General features: G+C 41.1%; 1 protein-coding gene across 1 annotated transcript in view; it reads right to left on the bottom strand.

Moving 5' to 3' along the window:
* Nucleotides 1-19,699, bottom strand: part of LOC148366049 (uncharacterized) — a 153,000-nt gene that overhangs the window by 63,838 nt on the left and 69,463 nt on the right. The window contains exons 9-15 of the mRNA XM_088334992.1: nucleotides 18,135-18,188; nucleotides 14,221-14,265; nucleotides 13,156-13,209; nucleotides 11,393-11,437; nucleotides 6,636-6,689; nucleotides 185-229; nucleotides 45-98 (exon numbers count right to left, since the gene is read on the bottom strand). Of these exons, the coding sequence (XP_088191118.1) occupies nucleotides 45-98; nucleotides 185-229; nucleotides 6,636-6,689; nucleotides 11,393-11,437; nucleotides 13,156-13,209; nucleotides 14,221-14,265; nucleotides 18,135-18,188 (351 nt within the window). The remainder of the gene's footprint in view (nucleotides 1-44; nucleotides 99-184; nucleotides 230-6,635; nucleotides 6,690-11,392; nucleotides 11,438-13,155; nucleotides 13,210-14,220; nucleotides 14,266-18,134; nucleotides 18,189-19,699) is intronic.

Below are 19,699 nucleotides of genomic sequence, written 5' to 3'. Positions count from 1 at the left end.
ATTTATATCTTGCGGTACCTTGAGGATTGAGTTTCAGTGTATACCTTAAATCCCGGAGGTCCTGGTAAACCCATAATGCCAGTAGGACCCATTTCTCCCTTTAAGAATGACACACACAAAAGGACGGATAAATTACTCCAAATACCAAATGTTAATCGGCTTATGGGCCGGTTTTAACACTTACAAGAAGACCAGGAACTCCACAAGGGCCTGCAACTCCAAGATCACCCTTAAAAAGGAAGGAGACACAATGGGCGTTATTTTAGGTCAGGATCCACATGGTAGAAGAAGTGAGGGGGATAGAGATAGAGAGAAAGTAAGGGGAGAGAGAGAGAGAGAAAGAGAGAGAGGTACAGAAAAAAAGAAAGAAGGAAAAAGAAAGGCAAGAGAGAGTCAGATAGAAAGAGAGAGACGGATACAGAAAACAAAGAAAGAAGGAAAAAGAAAGGGGGTAAGAGAGAGAGAAAGAAATACACAGAAAAGGGAGACAGAGGGAAAGAAAAGTGTGAAAAAGGGAAGGATAGAAGGATAGAGAAGATAGAAAGAGAGAAAACAATGAAAAAAAGACAAAAATAAAGAGACACAGAGAGTGAGAAAAAGAAACACAGAGAAAGAAAGAAAGAAAAAGAAAGATTTCTCACATGGAAGAAAGAAAGAAAGAAATGATGAAAAGGAAAGAAATAAAGAAATAAAGAAAATGAAATAAAGAAATAAAGAAAATGAAATAAAGAAAGAAAGGATCAGAGAAAGGAAGGATAGGGGGAAAGAGAGAGGAAAATAAAGAAATACCGCTCCATTTACTTTGGGAGTCAAGTGGACATATTTAAAAGTGTAGCTTATTTTTCTCTTTTGCTTCTCTTAGTGTGGTCTCACGGGCCTGATTCAAAACCCTTGGCGGGCCTCATCCGGCCTGCGGCCCGCATATTTAGCACCTTTGAATTAAACCCATTCACGCAAGATAATTCAAAGCATTTCCGTGCAGGTTTTGGATTTCAATTATAGACGCTTGGAGCCCAACACAGAGTCTTCTGTTGTCCAGGTTATCAATCCGGCAGCCACATGCCATGCCCACATCCTCTCCCCCGCCTTCCTGAAACCTCCTCCGGTTCTCCAAAGGAGATGAAAGCCACCAATAGTGACCTACTTCCTAAACCAGACAGGAAATGAGACCTGAGGGTGAGGACCTTAGAGGTCAGACCATTGCAGTTGATCCTAAGAAATGATATCCCCTTCCATTTGAGCTGTTGCACGAGACTGAGTGACCAAAGCAGATTTGGTTCTAGGTCTGAGCTTCTATGTGGGTTCCTACCTCCTCAAGGTACCACTTGTACCTTCAGCCCCGATTTGGTTGCGTAAGAAAACACTCTGTTGACAAAGACACTGAACTCATTCACTACCTATTCTATCTATCAAACTATCTGTCTACCCTGGTCATATCCCTAGAGAGGGGTGACCGACAGCAAGACAAACACATACAAAAACAAAGAATATGTAAAAAAATTATAATAAAATAAAAAATAAAATAAAAATAAAAAAGTAGCAAAAAACCTACTCAAACATTTTTGGACCATGGCCATCCCAAATGCCCAAACACCTAAACAAATTAGTTTTCACTAAATGTGAGAGGATGTGGAAGTAAAGCGACAGAGTGGAAGAAAGAGGAGATCGGAAAGATGATGACTAAAAGGAAGGTTGATGTGTTAGCCTTGAGTGAAAAAAAGATGAAAGGAAAGGGTCATTCACTACCAATGACGACTAAACATGTTGAAAACCAGTCCAGAATTTAGTGCCATAGACCGATATAGACTTCAATTCACCTCTAAAGGCTGGCTAAGGGGGAACTCTGCATGAAGGACACAGTTGTCTAATGCGGAGGAAACCCAATGCCAAACGATCACTGCAAATGCATAGCAGCTAGATACCAGACAAACATGGCGGCGACCTTCAGTAGGGATTTCACTATGTAAAAAATTGAGATTTTCTTGACCTACGATTCTTTTTTAGATTAAAAATAATATGTTAGCACGTGTGCAGCACAGTTCTGAGGTCGTGAGATCAAACCCCATGTGTGGAGTTTGCATGTTCTCCCCGTGCTTGCGTGGGTTTCCTCCGGGCACTCTGGTCTCCTCCCACAACCCAAAAACATGCTTGTCAGGTTAATTGGCCGGTCCAAATTGTCCCTGGGAGTGAATGAGCGAATGAGTTGTCTGTCCCTGTGTGCCCTGCGATTGGCTGGCAACCAGTTGAGGGTGTCCCCTGCCCACTGCCCGAAGATGACTGTGAATGGCTCCAGCACCCCCGCGACCCTACTGAGGATAAGCAGTGCAGATAATGGATGGAAAAATATATTTTGGTATGGCCCTGCAACTGGCTGGCAACCAATTCAGGGAGACACTGCACGAAGATAGCTGGGATGGGCTCCACCACCCACTGTGACTCTACTGGGGATAATAGATATATGGAAATATGGATGGATGGATGGTTAATATTGGTATGATAGAGTATGTATGTTTTTCTAGTTTTCGAATCAATGTTTTTTTTACAGAATGTTTTGAGGAGGCACTAAATATCACAAGCAAGGTTTAGTTTTTTTAAATTCACCAAATGTATTTGACTTAAACTCATTCAATACTATTGACATCTGAAGACGTAAAAATATGTTCAGAATTTGGTGCCATTGACGGTTTTAGACAACAATTCTCTATTTTCTGTCACGGTTGCCATGTTGCGGCTCATTAACAGATTGGCTTCAGTCTTTTTAAGCTCAATGCGCTCTCTCTAACTTTGTCAGTCCGTCAACGAACCTCTGCCCCGCAAGACATGGGTTCTGACTCGGTTCCGTTTTCTGTTGGTATTTCCAATCCGGTATTGTTCCCGTTTATTTTTGTCCTGTTTAATATCAGTTTCCAGTTTCGTTTCCGTCTATTTTTGTCCTATTTGTTATTCTCTCCAGTTTTTGTTCCCGTCTTGTTTGTCCTGTTTATTTTCGATATCCTGTTTCATTATCTATCCTGTCTGTCTGTCCCGTCCTATCCGGTATTGTCTTTCCACACCAAACCGCTGCCTAACGTGCATGACGCGTTTGGGTCCTGATCCTGTTCTGATTCATGACATTTTCAATTTATCTAGGTATAGAATAAAGACTTTCATAGCAATATCCAATATGCTCCTCACATTTGCCCCTTTCATTAATGAGGAAAAATGTCATGAACAGACTGTGCCATGAAAGCCTTTATCAAACCTATTTAGATGCAAAATGAAGGATTGGTATCTAAAACTGTCAATGGTATTTAATTCAAAACTGATTTTCCACATTTCTAGCCTTTATTGGTAGTGAATGAGTACTCAAGTTGATCATTTCCTACACAGGGTTGGGTAGGGTTACTTTAATTTGATTACTTTCAATTACTTTTGGATTACTCCAATACCAAATATGCTAAGAAAAGACCAAAGAAACTAAATATGAATAAAATTATTAAATTTTGTGCAGGCTTGGGGAGTAACGGGAATACATGGAACGGCAAAAATGATGTTGGCAAGCTGTTTGGATTTATTTTCATTTTGTTTCTGTCGCATTTTATGTTAGTTTTTCCAGAGATCAAAGCCAGGAGAGAAAGCTTACCACGTGTTGTGAGTCATCATTTTATTCATATTTAGTTTCTCTCATCTCATCTCATTAGCTGCACCGCTTATCCTCAGTAGGGTCGCGGGTGTGCTGGAGCCCATCCTAGCAATCATCGGGCAGTGGGCAGGGGACACCCTGAACTGGTTGCCAACCAATCGCAGGGCACACGGGGACAGACAACTCGCTCGCTCATTCACACCTAGGGACAATTTGGACCGGCCAATTCACCTAAAATTCATCTTTTTGGAATGTGGGAGGAAACCGGAGTGCCCGGAGGAAACCCACACAAGCACGGGGAGAACATACAAACTCCGCACAAGAAGTCTGGAGCTGGATTTGAACCCACGCAGGAGGTTCCCAAGACATGAACTGTGCCGCACATGCGCTAACCACTGCGCCGCCGTGCTGCCCATATTTAGTTTCTTTTGTCTTTTATTAGCATACTTGCTATTGGAGTAATCCAAACGTAATTGAAAGTAATCAAGTTAAAGTAACCCTACCCAACCCTGTTCCTACACATGTGGCCCATTACTCTGGGACCTTCTCACTGGAAACCCTAATGAGGAAACCATCAAAGACTCCTAAGACTACATACAATTAGAGAATCACACCTTCTCTACCAGAAGCACGTTTGTGTTTTTATTGCCCTGAGCAGTTGGGATTTTACTAGCATAGTTTTTTTTTTTTTTTTTCTCGAACGTTCAAAGATTATTTCTATGTCAAAACAAGGACACATACTGCTTCTCTTCCCCAAGCACAATGGAACTTCTAAGGTAGAACTCCCTTAAGGTTGTACAACGTTCCTCCCCTAGCTGCTATCGGCATACTAAATTATATCAACTCTCCGTGTGTTTTGTTTCTTTCTTGGTTATTTGTGACTTTACTCCAACGGCTAAAAAGCAGCTTCAACTAGGAATATTAGGAAAAAGCAAAAAATATTCTGCAGTAAACCCCCGGGACAGGACGTCCCTACTTTACAATAAGGAGTAAGGTTCTTTTGTCAGCCTCTCGTTATGGGATTTTCCCCACTGTATGACATCAAAATCTTTCACATGCCCAAAAACTTCACAAAAAATTTAAACTTACGACTCTAAGATGCCTTTATGCTAGTGGTCGACATGATATAAATTCCTAAAGACTTTGCATGTGTGTTTTATTGTAATCTGTTTATTCGCTATGGCTGCAAAGTAATGCCGAATGTAGAAGCAAAAATATAATAACCATGGAAACCAAGTCTGCAATTATCAAGAGATGTGAAGAAAGCACACACATTGTTTCAATCGCTAAGTGACAAGGGTGTAATCGATCGATGATCTGGACTATTGTTGAGGAAAAAGAGGTGAATACAGCAATGAAGTCTTTTGAGGGCAGGAGAATTCTCGCAAGAGGAATTTTTAACCCAAGAGAATCTACAGGTCATAGTTTTCTAAAGAAGAAAATGGTTATTGTGTTTCTCTCGGGGGTTAAAATCATTTTGATATTTAATCCATTGTCTTTTCCTCTCTCTGCATCCACCCGCTACGCCACTCGACCACCTCAAGTCACGTCACACCAAAGGTGGATCCACTTTCATTTTTCAATTTAAATTAATGTTTGTTTATTATATTATTGAGCTTTATGCACATATATTACACGTAAATTTTACTTACTATGTACTACTCATTTATTTTAACGTATTTATCTGGGCTGGCGACGGTTCGGAAGGCATTAACTACCGTAAATTCCGGACTATAAGCCGCTACTTTTTCCCCAAACTTTCAACCCTGCGGCTTATTCAGTGATGCGGCCGATTTATGTAATTTTTCTAACGGCCGCCAGCGGCGCTCGAGTACAAAAGGTAAGATTTAGACCAGTGGAATATATGTGCCGAGGAAGACTGCAACTTCTTAGCTTTACTAGCGGCGAGAAATCTTTCACTAAAACTGGCCGCATGCAAAAGGCAACTTTTTCGCAAGTCTGCCAGTGGATCCTGACAGCGTGGGACAGCATAAAAAAATCCACCATCACCAACGGGTTCCGAAAAGCCGTGACAGAGAGGAGGGCACACCAGCGACAGTGACCGCGCGAGTGAGGCTACGGGAGCGTGGGACGACATCTATATGACACTGTTTCTTTCCGACACTGAGGGAAACGACTTTGATGGCTTCAGTTGTAAGGAGGAAGATGAGGACGGTTTACCGTGATTTTTACAAGTACGGTATGTTTTTTTAACAGACCCGTTCACTGTGTTGCGAGCGTGTTGCTACCTGTCACAGGCATCGTTTGGGATGAAAGTTATATTATTATTATTAAAGCTTTGAAAACTCTCTCGGTGTACCGTCTTTTTTTGTAAATATGTATAACCATGTATATCATGTACTTGCAACTGTATATTTTTGTAATGTACTTATTTGTATGTATTTTGGACACTTATTCTGATATTTTTCGGACGGGCGAATTAAAAAGAAGGGGCGTAACAAACGCGGGCTGACAGGAAGTGGGGACCGGTAAAGGTGAGTGTTTGTGGACACGGCGGACAATAGTGGATATATATTTTTCCCACCCTTACCTTTGAAAATATACACTTTTTTTCTTTGGATTACTTTCAACGGGACCCGGACTCTGCCGGTCTGCATCAAACCTTAAGTACCGATATAATTTTACATTCATTTAGTCGGCTGTGATTTTTGGACTGTGTACTTTAATGAAGGATATTCAGTTACAATCGCCAGACTTAAAGTCGGGTCTGGGTAAATTTTGTATTACATTTTTTTAATGTGGGCGCATACGGCTTATATACAGGTGCGGCTTGTGTAAGTACAAAATCGGTTTTCCTCTCGAAATGTGGTGGGTGCGGCTTATAATCAGGTGCGCTCTATAGTCTGGAATTTACGATAATTACCATAGGTTTCTATCCATTGCTATACTTCAATTACACTTGATAATCCCCACCTCAGAACGGGTCTCGTGCACAAACTTAAAGTCGTTGAATGGGTTCCATACTATGTTACTAATCTCATCATATACTTACGGGGTTCCCATCAGGACCAGGTGGTCCTCTTTCTCCAAAGTCGCCAGGAAATCCCTAAGCAGACAGACCAGGTTATTATGTGCAACGGATCGGCTTTTTCACAGTCATACACTTCTCCCTGCATTCGATTGTGCGTGAAGTGTTAAGAAGTTTGCAAATGAAGACCGAGCAGATCCCTTCAGTTTCACTCCCCCGGCTCAGTTTCTGAAAGACTGGCAGGAAATTCCAAAAGCGTGCGTGTCAGAAGCCATCGGCGCGCGCCCGCATGCTCCACTAAACCCTTTTGGCCCGTGAAGGTATTAAATGCTAGCTCAGCTTTTTCTAATTGCGACCCGATCTGGGGATTCCATTAGAACAAAAATCGACGGAGTGCCAATGTCAATATGCACGTGGTCGGAAAAGTCAGGTTGATAAATGAGGTTATTTACAGTCAGCACTCGCTACAACGTTGTTTGCTTTTTGCTACTTCAATGATTTCCATCGGGCATTGTGTTCTGCATTCTGATTGGTTAAACATTCTCCCAGCTTGAGTTCACATTATTAAACATGATTTGACGGTACTGTTGTTATTTGTTAAAAGAAAAATAATGTCTGTACAGGATTCTATTTGCATTTTTGGTTTCATGCATAATAAAGTACTATAATCCCTTCTTCATCATGGTTAAGAGGACCAAACAACCCCAGCAATACGCAAAAATCCCCCCATTTTTACCGAGCGCTCTATCAGTCCTCGCTCGCAGCAATAGTCGAACAGGGATAAGGCTTCGCGGCCGCATGGGTACCGTTGATTTTAGGCGAAAGGGACAGGAGTAAAATTCGCCATGCTCTCTCTGTCCCTACTTACTGGAATTGTCAACTAGGGATGATGGATTGAGGCGAAAGCAGTGAAGTTTATTTTAGAAAGGCCACAATGGCACGCTTCAGTAGCTTGAACCGAAAAATCAAATTTACTCTGCCGGTCGCTGCTTTCAATAATCATAGGGGATAATGGATTGCAGCCACAAACGTGCATTTCACTTTAGTTCAGAAGAGATGTTCCACCTACCGACGGAAGTGCCTTCTGCCGGTTCTCACTTGCAGCATTATGGGATTGGGGTTAAAGCATTTTAGCCAAACAGGTGATGTTCATTTTAGATGGAAAAAAAAAAAAAAAAATGCTCTTTCATCCCCAGCTCTTAGCGATCATGGACAAAGGATAATGGATCACACACTAAACAGTAGAGTTCATTTTAGGTGGGTCATAATGGCATGCTTCAGCGGCCAAAATCTAGAAAAAAATGCTCTCTGCCAGCCCCTGCTCACAGGACTAGTCGACAAGGGATAATGGATCGCAGCCAAATTGGTGCACCCACCTCCTGAAAAAAGTGGCTTTTACCAGTACACCCTCGCAGCAGTTTGGAATTTGGAATCAATCTGGGAAGTAACCCGCCCCTTCCAATTTTTAATGTTTGTCCTGCTGGGTCCTGCTCACAGCGATTGTCAACTGCGGATAATGAATCAGGAACAAAACAGCGCAGTTCAGGAGTCAACTAGGGATAATGAATCGTGGCCACAACTGTGCATTTCATTTCAGAAGTATCAGAATGGCACGTCTCCAGAGAGAAGTGACTTCTGCTTGTCCACCCTCGCATTAATATGGGATTAGGGATAATGGCTTCACGAGTAGAGTCCCCTTTAGGCAGAAATAACAACAAAGAAGTGTGCTGTGCTGGTCGCTGCTAAAGGCAATATGTCATCAGGGATAATAGATGGCAGACGCACAAGTGCAGTGCATTTTAGGCATTAAAATGACAAGAAAGAGCCACCAGGCCCAACAAAAGTATGACCTCTTGTTATACCCTTACAGTCATATGCGATTGGCGATAATGGATCGTGGACACGCGATTTAAGGCGGTACTAACGACAAAAAATAAAGGAAAAGCCCAAAAAATGTGGGGTTTGCTCCTACCCAGTTGCAGCAATTTGCCGTTGGGAGTAATGGAACGCGGCCGCACTGCATATTGCGCGGGATCATTGACAAAAAAATGGATTGCGGCCCTGACAAAAAATAAATAAACGTGTCTTGACATCCGGAATCTAGTAATTTTTGGTTTAATATGCCTAAATTTGTATTTATACTTTTCGAACGGCGAAGTACATAGTGCAAAGTAGCGAAGGAATAACATATTTATTGTATGATAATTGTACAAAAAATAAAGGTTGCTACTTCAAAGAATTCACATATCAAGTGGTATTTTTGGAATGTACCCCCCATGATAAAGGAGAGTTCCCTGTATGAAAAGATCCTTTTTTTTTCTAGATTTTGGTTTTGCATCTGATCTGGAAAGTTTGGCTGATGCGGATAAAGCAATAAGCGGTAATTGGTGCAATGTGAAGCCCACAGGAAATGTGGAAAATATCGCCTCCTTCCAAAAATGCCAATAAACGTCTGGGCTTAATCAGAAACCCATGCGAGTCTTTAACAAACTGGCACGTCTTTTTATTTTGGGCTGTTATTTGTTCGCCTAATTTATTTAACCGATTCGACAGGAAAAATAAAAGATTGTTTTAGAACCAGCAACAGGCGGACCGCTCGATTCTGCTGACTCAGGAAAGATTAGGAAGAACATTACGCAAGTGAAATGAGCTCACCGAGAGCGAATTATTTTGAGGAGGCCTGCTTTTGGCAGTCTTTTGGTGTCGAAACGTACGGTCAGACTCGCCCGCTGGGACCCGTCACGTTGACACGAGCGCTTACGAACGCCGTCGCCAATTTTCCATGTAAGCAATGGCGGATGGAAGGCTGACTTCCAGGCGCCATTGACGACAGGCTTTGTTCGAGTGCCGAAGGGCCAGGACCGCGACTGACATCTCGTGTTAGCGGAATACGCTATTTCAGTGACTTGACAAAGTACTGTTTGCCATACAGACGCTGCCCTACTTACAAACGACAATTGTTTGTAACTTGAATTTGTTCGTAAGTTGCTTCAGTGCTATATTTTGTATGTTTGAGGTTTATATGTGTAAGGCTTGTATTAGTAACCTGGATTGTTTTGTACTAAAAAGTAAACATTTCCTAAAATAATATGCTCTATAAAGATAAATAAGGTTAAGTCTAACTTACTTTTGGAAGATGGGCTTCAAGAATGATGGTAAAAAGTGGCCGAAAAAAAGCAATCCAACAATTTTCTCAACCGCATCAAGCTTTCTTATTTCACTTTAATTGCAAAGGAAACGGCTAGTCTCTTCTTTACACTTTACACCAACCATAATGAATGGATTCACGAGATATTAAACAATAAAAAGTTCGATAAGCCCGCTCGAGATACAGTATAGAATGTTTACACACGAACTAGACAGAGGAAGCAGATTTCTTCTTCCGGGTGGATGCTGGATGACCTCTCACAGTGCCACACGCTGGTAGCAGCGGAAAGAAGCACTACACTAATGTCCTCTACTCACTTAAAACAAAATCTAACTAAATCTAAATCTAACAGCAGTGTCCAGATATATTTCGTCATCGCGAAAAAAATGTTCGTATCTACTGTTTTTCGTGAGTCGAATGGTCGTAGGTAGGGGAGCATCTGTATTTCAGGCTGCAAACTTATGGATAAAACAAAAAAAAATCTAAGAATCATCAACATGTGATACAAAATCATGGAATGGAACCGAATTTATCCAACATTTTACATTGTTCCAACAAATAATAATTAGTAAGAGTAGTAATTTTTGGCCCCCTATCAGGTAATATTTTGCAGAACCTCCTTTTTCTGCGAACAGAGCCACAGGTCTTTTTGGGGATGTCTTTATAAGTTTTGGACACCTTGAAACAGAAATATTTGCCCATTCTTCCTTACAAAAATAGACAAAGTTCCTTAAGGTTTGATGGCGATCGTTTGTGCACAGCATTTTGCAGATCTTTCCACAATTGCTCTAAAGATTGAAGTCTGGGGTTTGGCTTGGCCATTTGAACTTTATACAATTAGTTTTAAAGCCTTCCATTGTAGAAATCGCCTTATGTTTAGGGTCATTGTCCTGGTGCAAGGTGAACCTGCGCCCCATTCTCACGTCTTTGCTGACTCCAACAGATTTTCTGTCAGAATTGCAGAGTATTTGGCTCAAGCCATCCTTCCAGCTACACTAACAATCTTCCCAGGCCCTGCTGAAGAAAAGCAACCCTAGGGCATGATGCTGCCACCAGCACCATGTTTGACAGTGGAGATGGTGCTTTCGGGGTGATGTGTAATGTTACTCTGGTGTGTTCTTTGGTTCTCATAAAGCTGTCTGTCCTCCGGTGTCTCCTTTCAAAGACCTCTGAGCAGGTGTGTTTAAACCCAGACATGATGACACACAAATGTACTCTGTCATTTACGTCAACATTGGATCATTAAGAAGTCATCAGGGAACTTCTGGAGTCAGTGGGCTGAGCTGAGAGAACAGGGGACTAATACTTTTGAAATACCTACTTTTCTTTTTTTTTCTTGTAAATCTAGTATGAAATTTTGACATAATTTTGTTCCACTTCAAGATTGTGCCTCACATGTTAATTTTTACAAACTTTTTACAGTTTTTTTGCCTCAAGGTTGAAGCCTGATATATGGCAATATCACAAAAAGATCTTGGGAGGCCAGTACTTTCGCTAAGCACTGTAAAACGTTCGCAAAAAATTATTCACACATCAATTATGAAAAACATGTATGTTTTTATGAAAATCATGAGCTGGAATATACTTCTTTGTAAATGAGAATGATGAAAAGTGGGTTGAGAGAAAACTTTACCGGCCTACCCATCTCGCCCTTCTTGCCGAAAATGCCAGGAATTCCCTGAAACAAAAACAAACAAGTGTGAAAAAGGGATCCCTCTTGCGCTACTTTCGGTAAGGCTCCATTTTGAACATTCCAAAACTGGGGAGTTTTCTAACTTTTCCTGTATTACTTGACGAATCAGAACAGACGCAGAAATTCACATCATCGTTGGATGGAATGCAGCTGACCCCCACAGCCAAATGAAGCAGCTCCCCTCATTCTTTTAAAAATTTGCTGTAGTTGACAAATGTGTATGCGGTGTAAAACAGAGTGTTCAGTTTCAAATTTTGTGTTGTTTTTTTCTATGAATTCGTTCTGTGGATTTTTACGTACATCGTGGAATTTCTGCGTCACTTTAAGAGCAAAAATATACATTGTTTCCACAATAAACACTTACATCAAATAAAGGATTATTTATTTAATGTCACACACCAAAATCAACAATGCACCGTGCATGTTTGCATCTGTTTACAAAGTGTGCTCATTTGAGGCTCATTGAAGCATAGACTTACACTACAAGTGGATGTATGCAACTGTGGTATTTTTGCCATGGCGGCGAAAAATACCACGGAAATGTCTCGGAGTAATCAACAAATACACAAATGAGGATCTTTTGGCCTGTGAGCTGGAGTTTGCTTGTATCAATCATCTGACTGTGTTCCATTTTTGGATGGAACACAGCTGAACTCCCCCAGCCAAAAAAAGCAGCTCCCCTTAAACTCTTTAAAATTGTTGTTGTAATTGACAAATGTTTATGCCGTATAAAATATAAATGTAACTAGACAATTCCCGCGGCAATTGTAAGAGTTGTGATTGATCTGGAAGATGTTGGTAGAGAACCGGTAGCGTTGAGTTGTTAGCATTATGAGTTAGCATAAAGTTATTAACTCAGAAAGATGTATTTGTCATTTTTTACTTGGTTCTGTGGGGGGACTCCGCCCCCCCACCCCCCCGGTACTGGCAAGTGCATTTGAGATGGGCCCATAACAGTTAGCGACAAGGATATGCCTTGTGGAGGTCTAAAAAATCACATTCAAGGTAATAACATAGTAGTAACACTGTTATTACACTTTCAGAACATTTAAAATGCACATGTTTAAAAGGAATAAGCCATTCTATTTGAATTGACCCATCCGAAATGCATTGAGCCCATTCAATTTGTTCAGTCGTTAGCATATTATCAAAAATGTTTAGCATGAAGAAGCTAGCCTTTAGCCGTTAGCATCACTTTTTAGCATGTATCTGTTAGCATAACTCATCAACATGTACCCATTATCATAATTTGTAAATATGAAGTCGTTAAAATATTTCCATTACCAAAATTTTTTAGCATAAAGAAGCATCACTTTTTAGTATGTAACCATTAGTATAATTCATTAACATGAATCCATTAGCATAATTTGTAAAAATGAAGTTGTTACAATATTGCCATTACCAAAAAATGTTTGCATAAAGAAGTTAGCATTTAGCCGTTAGCATCACTTTTTAGTATGTAACCATTAGTATAACTCATCAAATCTTAAATCACACCGACTTTGTTGTAGCACCAACAGCACTGGTCCGAGGTCCTCACTTATTGAAACAAATTGATTGAGTTTAAAACTTTTAGATCTCACAATATCCAATTATCCACCATGACAAGTTCTAATTCTCACCGCCAGACCTTTCTTGTTCCGTCTAATGAATTTGAAACGGGCCAATTGAACCATTCAGAGAGCAACACCGCTAACACTCACTCTCTCTCCATCAGGACCAGGAAGGCCAAAGAGCCCAGGGATGCCGATGGGGCCCTAAAGAGATAAGGAGAGGAAGGTGGATGAAGGAGATGGCTTACCAAGTAAGGAAACACAACCTTTCAAGACAGTAACGGCAGATATCGGAGCGGCGTTCCGGAGGTGCAATGTCTTGAGGCAGGTGTATATGCCCATGGACTGCATGGTGCTGGCTTCCACGATGTAGTCCAAGGGCACATACGCTCGCCACAAGAATCTCTGATAAATCCTATCTCCTCGGTGGAGAAACATGCACAATAAATCCAAAAAACTTGAATAAAACACAGATTTATGACTCTGTGCCAGGGTTCACCCACCTTTTTCAAGTAGAGAACTTCTTCTTTGCTATGTATTGTTGCAAAGGGCTACCAGTTTGATATGCATTTCATAAATAACAACTGTTATGTTACTACGTTATCATTGTGTTATTACTAAATTATTAGTCAAAAACAAAAGCATATCTTTCAAAAAATGAACCTGGTCACTGTTAAGCTTATTACTATGTAGTTACTATGTTATTATTGTGTTATTACTATCTTATTAACGTCAACCAGACAAGCACCTTCCTCGAAAAAGGTCACCAGATGATATGTACATAACTGAACGTCGTGATATTATTTTGTTACTATGCTATGATCATTTCATTTCATTGTGATATTACTATGTTACTGTAATCAACCAGAAGAGCATTTCCTTCGAAAAAGGGTGCCAAGGGACATACAACATTAAAAGGCTGATTCTAAAAAGATGTAGTCACAGTTATCATTAAAACTTGATCATGCATGTAAAGACGCTGGTAATATTATTGAAAACGTATGCCAGTTAGAAAACAGATACCAACAGTAAAAAACATACATATTTTCCATTGTTTACATCACATATCCCTAAAAAAAAACAATTGTAGTGACCTATCAATGTTGGCCATTTTCCAAAATGGTCCATGATCTAACCAGGAGTTCTTTAGGAGCTACCTGGTGCAACACAAGCACCATGTTGGTGACCACTGCTCTATGCTGACATTGGACTCACCTCGACTCCCTTCGGTCCGATCGCACCTATCGGGCCAGGTAAACCCTGTATGTGGAAAAAAAAGAAGAAAATATGATAAATGTGTGACCTCAAATTTATCAATCTTATTAAAAAGGTAAACATATCTGACCAGATATTCTTTAAATTTTAAATTAACATTTACAATTAACATGTTAACCACAAGGAGGCACTCCAAAACCACTTTTATGTTACTCAAAGGCAGAACAGTTGCCGTACGTAGTATCATTGATTTGCAGCTATGCATTTCCAATTTTATCCACCGTATTTTCCGGCATATAAATTGCACCGGATTATAAGGCGCCCTAATAAGGTAAGCTATTTGTTATGGCTGCAATCAATATCGTGATGTAAGTGTAGGATTCATAGTTCCAGTTTGTTATTTAAAAAGAATGAGTATTTGGCCAATGAGAATTGTTACATTTCGTGGTTTAACAGCGCCGGCCAATCGGAAGCAGGCCTTAATGGCACCAGCCAATAATGGCGGGGCTAAGTTTGCAAGACGTGTGTACAAGACTTTGATAGGCTGGTGTAAGCTGCCAGTCAGTCAAACAGCCCTTTCACAAATGGCCACCAAAACAAACGCCACAGCTCGTAGCTTTAGTGGCTCGTTACATTAAAAATGAATTCATTTATTTAATTCGACTCTGAGTCAGAAAAGCGCAAAGAAAAGCTGATTGCCAGCGGGTTCTGCCTGAATTTAATCGCGACCGGAAATTGACTGAAGCGGCGTTGGAAGGGAAAGCTAAAAGCTAGGCTAAGAACTTTTAAACCATCACTGCCGAACGTGGCTAGTCACCAACATCAGATCCATTACCCATGAAACGCGCGACTTGGAGGTACTACTCGTGGAGAACCACTACATTTGGGACTCCTGTATTTTAATCATCACAAAGACCTTGAGATTTCGCAGGGACCCGACGCTAGCGTGTAACTAGCCAGCCTTTCTCTAAATCGTTTTCTTACACTGAAAGGAATAGCCCTCCAATTTTGTTTTACTTTCGTATAATGACAATGAAAACCATTTATTCAACTGCAATTCTGTTTTTATTTGTCCATCTATAGTTGATGCAGCACGGTGGAGCAGTGGTTAGCGCGTGTGCCGCACAGTTCTGAGGTCATGAGATCAAACCCCCTGTGTGGAGTTTGCCTGTTCTCCCCGTGCTTGGGTGGGTTTCCTCCGGGCATTACGGTTTCCTCCCATATTCCAAAAACATGCAGGTTAGATTAATTGTCCGGTCCAAATTGCCCCTAGGTGTGAATGAGCGAGTGAATTGACTGTCTCTGTGTGCCCTGCGACTGGCTGGCAGCCAGTTCAGGGTGTCCCCTGCCCACTGCCCCGAAGATGGCTGGGATGTGCTCCAGCACCCCCGTGACCCTACTGAGGATAAGAGGTGGAGATAATGGATGGATGGATGGATAGTTGATGTTATGTTACAGTTGTACACTCTCAGTCTCTAATAGAATAGAATAGAATATACCTTTATTGTCATTGTTACAAAATGGGTTAACATATTGTGACAACGAAATTGGGCATGGCACTCTAGTTTCACATATTCACAGTGAGGATAAAAGAAACCAAGAAGATACAGGAACGGAGAAGATAAGGTTATAAATACAAGGAGGATAAGGTTATAGTTATAATTTACACAATATTTACACAAAGAAATGTCGGCATGTACTATGTTACATACAGTTGGTATCGTAAGGGTTGTGCAATATGCATTTGGTGCAAAAAATAGTCAACATAGTGCAAGTACGTCAAGTTATGTTATGCGTGTCACTATGTTTATGATCTCCCTGGAAAATGCAGTTTTCTTTTAAAATTGAAAATTTAAATTGCAATTCGGGTCTGAAAAATTAGGCTTTTTTTTTTTACAAATTCTTGCATCCCTACTTTACGCGCCTTTTGTGTCAATATCGGATGAGTCCCACTCGACTGGTTTTTATTTGGCCCTCTGTTCATTTGACTTTGATACACCCATCACAGCATTGATACGCCATAGGCTGAACTACCTCCCACAATGCCTTTCTCTTATTTCAGTTCAGAATCTCACAAGCTTTGTAAATACTGGGAAATGGTCCTAAACTATATCAACTGTGTTTTTCTGTATTGTATTTTTTCGCAATGGGTCCCAGTGAAAACTGCCCTCACAAGATGTGCGATTGCTCTCCCGAGAATCAGTCGTATTTGAGCTAACCAAGCAGCTAACAGGAGCGAATTCTTAAATTGTTCCCGTAAACTTCATGCCTGGATCTCCAGTACTTATATGCACATCTGACCTATATATTCCTCACATAAAAATATCTTGCAGATGTGACGGAATATAAATCCAACGCGTTCCTCCGGGAAACATTAAGCAGCCTGATGAAATTTTGTGAGTATTTTGGCCGGTGTTCAGCAACGTTTAAGATCTACTCTGAGACCCAACGCCAGCGAACGCATCGATTTGACGATAAAGCTTCATCTGCTGGGTTATAAGTCGTGGTTCATACCAAGCCCTAAAAAAAAATGTAAAAAGCTCATCCATCACCACGCGGTAAGCTAGCACCCGGCGGCGTCAATCTCGGGACACAATAAACGCAGAAACAGTGAGACCTGACTGTGAACCCGAAGAAACCTTAAATATACAGAGTCGTCTGGTTAAGGTTAAGAAAAGTCAAGGAAGCGAGACGCACTTTAACATCTTTGACGGCTTTCGTCTGCACTCTCTGACCTTTTTGAATTCTTCCTCAGACGGACGCCATTTTTTCTATTAATCTTTGTCAGGTATTTGTTTTTATTCACTTTTTACTGAAATGCATCCATTTTTTGAATATATTCACGGAGAATAATGTCCATTGCTTCGATCTCGTTTTATAATGGTTAAAGAAAAGTCAACACTATGTTAGTACAGTAGAACCCCCAGGATATGGGATCCCTACCTTACGTTTTCAGTGTGGAAAAATATATTTTTAGGGCATCCACATCAAATCATTTCGCTTGATGCTATTGGCTGAACTACTCTCCACACCTATCTGAACCACTCCTTCTTTCCAAAAACGTTGCAGTGTTCGTTCGTATGAGTTACGATTAAGATGCATGACTGCTATAAGTAGACCTCGTATAAAATGCTGGGCTGCTATCGGTTTACAATAAATCACAGCATTGATACGCCATAGGCTGAACTACCTCCCACAATGCCTTTCTCTTCATTCAGTTCAGAATCTCACAAGCTTCTTAAATACTGGGAAATAGTCCTAAACTATATCCACTGTGTTTTTTTGTACTGTATTTATTCGCAACCAGCTCGGTGGCCTTGGGGGTATGGCGCCCGCCCAAAGACTGGGAGGTTGTGGTTCAAGCCTCAGCTGAGTCATACCTAAGACTTAAACATTGGTACCCGTTGCCTCCCTGCTTGGGGTTCAGCATTATGGGTTGGAATTGGGGGTTTGGTCACTTAATGACTCCCAACACCTCAGTTGGGTTGAGCGAGGGGGCTGGGAATCCCCTCCTCTGTATCAATCTCCCAAAAAGAGTCAGAAATGACTCTAGCCACCTCCCACTAGGGGGATATGGCTGCGGTATATATATATATATATATATATATATATATATATATATATATATATATATATATATATATATATATATATATATAATTTATTCGCAATGGGTCGCAAAAAGCAGTGATGCTAAAGGGAGAAGCAAAAGCATGATAACTGTAAAGCTTGCGATTATCAAGGTAATCTGGTGCTTTTAGGAAACTACCTGAGGCCATGTTGGTGACCCCTGTTTTACAATATTGTTTATTAGGCGTTAAAGTTATTCATTATTTTACTTTCAAAGCTCAAATTTATGTTTGCATGTGTGTGGGACTGCTTCAAGCAACAGTGCAAGACTAAATGTACTGCACCTGCCTGCCAGGATATCCTTTGACCCCGGGGCTTCCTTCTGCTCCTCCTTTGCCCTTTGGAAAGAAGGAACAAAATACAGTCATCAGTACACAGAAGGCCAGAGGTAGAAGTTAAGTAAATCTTTTATTTAATGCACATATGTTTTGAGTTGGAAGGAAGCAGTAACAGGATGGGAAAAGTCTCATAATGAAACAAATGTGGCAGTTATGGCTAAATAGACAAGACGAGCAAACGGCGCTTCAGGCTGACTGAAGAGCTCCTGCACAATAATCTGACATTAGTTCCTGATTACTGTACTTGGAAATAAAGACTTATTATATGTTTGTTTGTGGCATGTAATCCCATATATTTCCTCAACAGGATGCTTTTTAAGTACAGAGACACCTCGCTACTCTGCGGTTCGCTTATTGCTAGTGAGCTTCTTCGCGCAATTTGAATGGAATTGTCTTTATTGTCATTTATATTACGTCTCAAGCATTGTGTTCTGCAACAGACAGCAGACAGGAAATGCCATCACAGGGGCATTTTAGGGGGTTTTTTTTGTGTTAGACTGGTGTATACTGTCAGTCAAACAGCCATGGTGGGCGGGCACATTAGTCAATGTATCCACCAAAACAAACTGCAAACTGTAGTATATTAGCGCCTTATTACATTGGAAAGAAATTCATCAATTAAATCGACTCTGAGGAAAGTCAGAAGAGGGCAAAAGAATAGTGATCACAAGCGGGTGCTCTGTAGATTGTTATAGGGTCCGGGAAGGTACTGAGGGGTCGTTGGGAGAGAAAGCAATATCAGGGCTGCAGGTCCAGACTACTCCAGCTATGATTACGTAACAACTCTCACAAGGTACCCCTGCCGAGCCTGTATCCCACCAACACCAGATCCATTACCCATGAAACGGTGACCTGGAGCTACATCTTGTGACAAACCGCTATATTCACGACGATTATACCTGGCTCGGGCAGCACGGCAGCGCAGTGGTTAGCGCGTGTGCGAGACAGTTCTGAGGTCAGGAGATCGAATCTTCCTGTGTGGAGTTTGCATGTTCTCCCCGTGGGTTTCTTCTGGGCACTCCGGTTTCCTCCCGCATTCCAAAAACATGCATTTCAGGTGATTTGGCCGGTCCAAATTGTCCCGAAGTGTGACTGTTTTGTCTGTCTGTGTGCCCTGCGACTGGCTGGCAACCAGTTCAGGGTGTCCCCTGCCCACTGCCTGAAGATAGCTGGGATGGGCTCCAGCATCCCCGCGACCCTGCTGAGGATAAGCGGTGCAGATAATGGATGGATGGATAAACCTGTCTCAATCTGTGGATACCCAATCCTAGCGTCAAGCTGGCCAGCTCCAAATGAAATACAACTCAAGTGGTCTGTTGTGGAGATGGGAATTTTGACTCTTTTAAGAGAACCAGCCTTTTTGGCTTGACTCACTAAAAAGAGCCGCCTCTTTCGAATCCCAGATGGCCCTTTGGGTTGTTTTTGTTTTTTTCCATTTATTATGTATTATTATGAATGACTTCAATTTGGTAAAAATAAAACAAGCTAAACACTTAAATTTTAACACTGAA

Source organism: Urocampus carinirostris, chromosome 5 (assembly GCF_059441175.1).
Source record: "Urocampus carinirostris isolate Australia breed hairy pipefish chromosome 5, RoL_Ucar_1.0, whole genome shotgun sequence".
In the NCBI taxonomy this organism is placed as follows: Eukaryota; Metazoa; Chordata; class Actinopteri; order Syngnathiformes; family Syngnathidae; genus Urocampus; species Urocampus carinirostris.
The sequence above is the reverse complement of the archived record's forward strand: the minus strand, read 5'-3'. Positions and strand labels throughout refer to the sequence as shown.